At 63.9% G+C, this 6191-nt stretch overlaps 1 protein-coding gene across 1 annotated transcript; it reads right to left on the bottom strand.

The window, feature by feature from the left end:
• Positions 1–68: 68 nt before the first annotated feature.
• On the bottom strand, positions 69–5599 carry CYP4F22 (cytochrome P450 family 4 subfamily F member 22). Its single transcript, XM_085317060.1, has 12 exons — positions 5372–5599; positions 4301–4445; positions 3704–3757; positions 3496–3623; positions 3006–3127; positions 2232–2499; positions 1849–1915; positions 1643–1772; positions 1432–1565; positions 1287–1351; positions 656–738; positions 69–310 (listed from the first exon to the last, which is right to left on the bottom strand). The coding sequence occupies exons 1-12, from the start codon at positions 5543–5545 to the stop codon at positions 85–87; spliced, it is 1596 nt and encodes a 531-aa protein (XP_085173186.1). The 5' UTR covers positions 5546–5599; the 3' UTR covers positions 69–84.
• Between the last annotated feature and the right edge of the window lie 592 nt (positions 5600–6191).

The following is a 6191-nucleotide window of genomic DNA, read 5'->3' as shown; positions in this document are numbered from 1 at the left end:
TCACCGTTTCCGCTCCAGCCCATCCGTCCCCATCGCCCCGCGCCGCTGCAGCTACCAGATGCCAGTGCCACCGTGCCAACATTTTTATTCCCCCGTCCCCACCGTGGCGCCTCCGTGGTCCCCGCGCCGTGGCCACGGCACCCCGGCCAGCGGCTCGAGCAGCAGACGGAGGCCACCCTCGGGGCGGAGGACGAGCTCGGGCTTGCGGCGCACCGGGCAGCGCTCAGCCAGGCGCAGGGTGAAGCGCCGCAGCGTCAGCRCCGCCACCACCTTCATCTCGGCCATGGCGAAGCTCTGCCCGATGCAGTTCCTGCAGCCACCCGTGTCCCCGCGTCACTGCTCATGAACCCGGACGTGTCTAAGCCCTCTCTAAGCTCGGCCGGACCCCCCTGTTCACGGGTGTGGGTGGCCGGTGGCCGCCCGAAGGTGTTGGGACACTCGTGGCAATGTCCCCGGTGGGTGACATAGGACAGGAGACCACGGGGTGACATGGAGCTGGGGGTGATGCAGCAGATGGCAGAGCCTCGTGGAAACACGAGGTTGGGGCCAGCGTGGCCTTTGCGACGGGCCAACTTGGTGCAGGGATGACTAACCCCCCTCCACGCGCATGCCTGGGAGGGGACATGGGGACACGCGTGTGCCTCGTGGGGCTTACCTGGGCCCGGCAGAGAAGGGGACGAAGGCCAGCGGGGACCGTCCCTGCATGTTCTCTGGGCTGAACCGCAGTGGGTCAAAGACCTGGGGCAACAAGGATGTCGTCACACTGGTGGGGGACATGTGGCACATGTGGACAGCCACACGTGGCCCAGGGGGACATGTCCATGCCAGGATGGTGACATGTGGCAAAGGGGAATGTGTCCATGCCAGGATGGTGATATGTGGCCTAGGAGACATGTCCATGACAGGACAGTGACACATGGCACATGGGACATGTTTGTGCCAGGGCAGCCACACATGGTCCAAGGGGATATATCCACGCTAGGACAGTGACACGTGGCACAGAGGTCATGTCCATGACAGAATGGTGGCCCAGAAGGATGTGTCCATGCAAGGACAGKGACACATGGCCCAAAGGGATGTGTCTGTGCCAGCACAATGACGTGGCACATGGGACATGTCCACGCCGGCACAGTGCCATGTGGCATGAGGTCAACGTGTCTGTAMCAGGACGGTGACACATGGCCCAAGCCCAGGGTAACAGGGATGCTGCCACCTTGGGGAGCCCAACAACTGCAGGATTGTCTCCCTGTGGGTCCACCACCGCAGCCGGGTCACCGGGGCTCTACCTGGGGCTCGGGCCACACAGACGGATTGTGGTGTGTCCCGTAGATGCTCAGCAGGCAGGTGGTCCCTGGTGGGATGGAAACGGCCATGTTAGGGACAGGAGACAGGGGGGACGAGGCCACTGGGGGCCACGTGGGTAAGCTGTACCGCTGGGGACAACGTGGCCRTCATGCAGCGCGATGTCCTTGGTGCAACGCCGTGACACGGCAGTAACCGGCGGGTGCAGCCGGAGACTCTCCTTGATGCACATGGTGGTGAAGGGCAGGTGGGACAGATCCTCCCTGCAGGGACCACGGTGTGAGGGATGGTGACCCCAGCATCCTCAAATTCGGGGCGGGGGTCACAGGTGGTCTCTCACCATTTGATCTCCTCCACCTCTCTGTCCTTGAGGAGCTCCTGGACCTCTTGGCGGCACCGCTCCTGGTGGTGGGGGTGGCAGGCCAGGTTGTAGAGCAGCCACACCAAGCCGCTGGCGGTAGTGTCGTGACCTGCAGGGATGAGGGGTGAGTGTGGGACCCCCGGCTGCAAGCACCCACCACCCACCGCGCTGTGGCACCCCCTCACCCTCAAACATGAATGTGTCAGCCTCAGCTGAGATGTCCTCATCTGACAGGTCCTGACCGTCCTCGTCCTGCAATGGGAGCATGGCAGCAGAGGGGCTACACATGGCCACCACCCTATGGCCAAGTCTGTTCATGGCCACCATCCTTCCCTATGGCCAGCTTCTCCATGGCCACTACTGTCTCCCACAGCCACCACCCTACGGCCAACCTTCCTGATGGCCAACTCTCTCCATGGCCACCAATGTCCTTATGGTCACCCCCATCTCCCATAGCCACCACCCTATGGCCCACCCCTTCCCATGGCCATTACTCTCCGCCATGGCCACCACCCTATGGCCAACCTTCCCCATGGCCACACTGTCCATGTCCCCATCCCAGAGTTGCCTTGGCAAGCAGCAAGAGGTCGATGAAGTCCATGCTCCGGCCCTGGTGGCCCTCCAGCCAGGCCTGGTGGCCCAGGCGCTCGAGTTCCCGGCGCCGACCCTGAACCACAGCAGCAGTGAAACTGTGCACGGTGGCACAGGCGCGRGCAAAGCGATGGCCATCAGCTGAGAGGTGGTAGAGCCAGTCCGGGTGATGGAGCAGCTGGCGCTGGCGCCGCACCACCAAGGCACTCAACTCCAGGATGGTCGCGACGTACTTGCTGGGCTGCCTGCAGGACACGGGGGGACTGCTGGGGACAGGTGCTTTGGGCCACCAAATGCATCCCCTCAGCCTGGACACCTCCTAGTTGGTGTCATGCTGCTTTGGGGACACGGGGTGGCCCTCCTGCCCACAAGGACGTCAGAGGCCAGACTGGGTCTGACACTGCTGGGGGGACAGAGCTGGGATGTTGGAGGACACTGGTGGGGACAGAGTTCCCCACCTCCAGGAGCAAGAGGGGGAGGCTGGAAAGGGCAGAGTCAGGGTGAGGGGACCATGATGGGGGGACAGATTTGGGGTAAGGGAGCACCCTGGGTTGCGGGGACCCTGGTGTGGACCGAGCTGGGGCAAGGAGGGACCCCAGGTGGGGAGGGACCACAGTGGGGGGCCGAGCTGGAGCAAGGGGGGACACTGATGCTCAGGTGGGGCAGCGGAGCACCCAGCAGGGGGGTCCTGGGGAGGGGGGGGTGAACTGGGGTGGATCCAGGGGGACCCAGGGCCCGTGGTGGCGCTCACTCCTGGCAGTGGCTGTCGTGGCTGAAGATGCATTTCTGGAGGGTGTCGAGGGTGAGCAGAGCCAGGGACTCGAAGACGTCCAGCACCACCGGCGCCCCTGCTGCCTTCCGCCGCCACTTGGCCTGGGGGTGCAGGACAGGGACCGGGTGTGGGTCGGGATCCAGGGGTGGGTGAGCAYCTGGGTGGGGGTCGGGGTCTGAGAGTGGGGTCCAGGTATGGGGCAGCAGGGTCTGAGTGTAGGTTAGGATCTGGGTGCAGGACAGTGGGTGCAGGTTGGGGTCTGGGTGCGGGTTGAGGTCTGCATGTGGGACAGCAGGTGCAGTTTGGAGTCCAGGTACAGGGTTCAGATGCAGGCCACTGGGTGCAGGTTGGGGTCTGGGTGCAGATGGGGGTCTGGGTGCAGGGCAGTGGGTGCAGGTTGGGGTCCAGGTGTGGGGTCTGGGTGCAGGTCAGGGTCCGTGCGCAGGCATCACGGGCCAGGGAGCCTCACGTGCATGATCTCCGTGCTCTGGTTGAAGATGCCCATGTAGGACTTGAGGACGTTGGGGTGAAACGCCGGCGTCAGCAGGCGCCGGTGCCGGGCCCACTTGCGCCCGTGGCTCAGTAGCAGCCCGTCCCCTGTGGTGAGAAACCTGGGTCCAGGCAGGCACCCACGGGTGCTACCGTGCCACTGATGCCACCCAGCTGTCCTCACTCACCCAACCAGGGCTTGAGGAAGCCATAGAAGAGCTCATCCTTCGGGGCGACGAAGGCTGCAAGGGAGCAGAGCTGGTGAGTGGTCCCCGGGGTCTTGTTCCCATGGCTTGAGAGGGGGGACAGGGGATGAGCTGGGGTCCCTAGGGATGGGGGGGGGGTCCTCTGCTCGTGCATCCTTGGGGTGAGCCACCCCAGGAGAACCGGCAGAGCTCGGTGGGCGTCACGCCGAGCAGCAGGCGAGGCACGCGGCTGCTGGGGGTGGGTAGGGCAGACGAGTCCCGACGGAGTGAGGTTGGGGCCCCGTGGGACGAGTGTCTGGGTGCTCACTGGGTCAGCCGTGGGTGACACTTTGGGTGCCCTGGAGAACCTCGGTGCGGGACCGAGGACCATCCTGTGATGCCACCATCCCCCCCCACACCTCTGCGGCTCACAGCACCCTGTGCCACGAGAACATCCAGCCTCTGGCCCCGAGTCCCCAGACACCRAGGCAGGACCTGGGCCAGCTGGAGGATGTCAAAAGAGCCTCATCCACATGTTGGTGGCCTAGGGACCATCCCGGCCCAGGGAGAACGAGGTGGGTGAGAGCCCCCCAAGGCTACCTGAGGCCAGGAGCATGGGCCGGAGGGTGTCGGGGTGGAAGAGGCGGAGGATGGGCAGCCACGGCGTGATCCACCAGAGGCAGCAGTGGTGGTATCGCCTCACCACGTCRTCCACGTTCTGCAGGCCTTCTTCTGTGCTCTTCGCCTGCGGTGTGGGCACAGGTTGGCTGAGGCTGTGGATTCATGGCCACTTTGGGACCTGCTCACCTTGGGTTCATGGCCATCTCGGGGATGCACCTGGGGCTCAAGGTTGGTCTTGGGGACATGCTTACATGTCCATGGATGGGACATGTGTAGGCAGATGGGGCACGGGACTAGACACATGTCCATGGATGGGACACGTGTCCAGGTTTGGGACATGTGTTCGTGGACGGGACACAAGGTCCATGGATGGGGCACATGTTCATGGATGGGATGTGGTCGTGGCTTTGGATGGAACACGTGTCCATGGATGGGGCATGGGGTCCATGGATAGGACACAGGTCCGCTAATGGGACACATGCCTATGGATGGGACACACCCATGGGTGGAGCATGGAGTCCATGCATGGGACACATGTCTAGGGATGGGACAGGGGTCCATGGATGGGCCAAAAGTCCATGGATGGGCACACGTCATGCATCCATGTTTGGGTTATGGGTCCATGGGTACAGCACATGGTCCATGCATGGAGCATGTGTCCATGGACGTGGCATGTATCAGTGGGTCCACAGATGGGTCACGTATCCATGGATGGAGCACTGATCACGGCTGCGTCACGTGCCCACAGCTGGATCCCGGTGCCACGYCGCACGCAGCCAGGACACCCAAACCACCCTTCCGACGCCAGACCCGGAGCCCTGTGGGGTGCTGTGGCTCTKCTGTGGGGTCCGTGGGCTACCACCCTGCATGGGCACCTCACCCTGGAGGCCACCTGCCACATCTTGGTCACGTGGGCTCCTTGCCTACCCTGGTGGCTTTGGTGGGGAGAGCGTTGCCACACCGAGCTGAGTCCCACAGCGACAAGCACCCGCAACGCCTCCTCCTGCTCCCCTCCGGGCGCCCCACGGCACGTGACACGCGTGTTCTTACCATGCCCGTGTGACCCAACAGCCAGTTGCGCCAGGGCGGGCACGGGAAGYGGCGCAGGCGGCGCCACGTGCTGTGGACCTGGCACCCGGCCRCCGCGGCGCGCCACAGCCCGCTGAAGAGCAGGGCTATGGTGGTGAGGAGCAAGACCGGGGTCACCCAAGCCAGCCACGRCATGGCCACGCAGCTCCGGCCACGGACGCAGGCTGCTCCGGTCTTCCCCCGCCCCACGTTCACACGTGACCGCTGACGGACTTTGCGCTGCGGCGGAGAGGTCGGGCGTAGGCGTGCAGACGTCCCCGGGGAGGTGCCACGGTCACGTGTGTTGGCAGTGGTGGTTGAACGTGTGTTTCGGTGGCGGCGGCAGCCAACCCTCACCGGGGTCCTGGTGGTATCACCCCCCTCCAACGTGTGTCTTCAGGTTATTACCCCCCAAAACATGTCTTGGTGGTCTTGTTCCTCACAACCAACCTGTGTCCTGGTGGTCTTGTCTCCAAAACACGTATCTTGGTGGTATCACCCCCACCCCAACATATGTCTTCGGGGTGTTGCCCCCCAACACGTGTCCTGGTGCTTTTGTCCCCCCTAACATGTCTCTCGGTGGCATCATGCCCCAACGCGTGTTCTGGCAGCATCATACACTGACACATGTCGTGGTAGCGTGTCCTGGGTGCTGGGACATCCCTGGCATGATGCAGCCCTGTCACCCCACCCATAGGTGCCGGGACACCTATGGTGCAGCTCTACTGCCACACCTATGGGTGCTGGAACACCTGTGGCATGATGCAGCCCTGTCACCCCACCCATGGGTGCTGGGACACCC

Source organism: Rhea americana, unplaced genomic scaffold (genome assembly GCF_003343005.1).
Source record: "Rhea americana isolate MKP2758 unplaced genomic scaffold, rheAme1 scaffold_488, whole genome shotgun sequence".
NCBI lineage: Eukaryota > Metazoa > Chordata > Aves > Rheiformes > Rheidae > Rhea > Rhea americana.
Note: the sequence above shows the minus strand (reverse complement) of the source record. Positions and strands in the feature narration are given on the sequence as shown.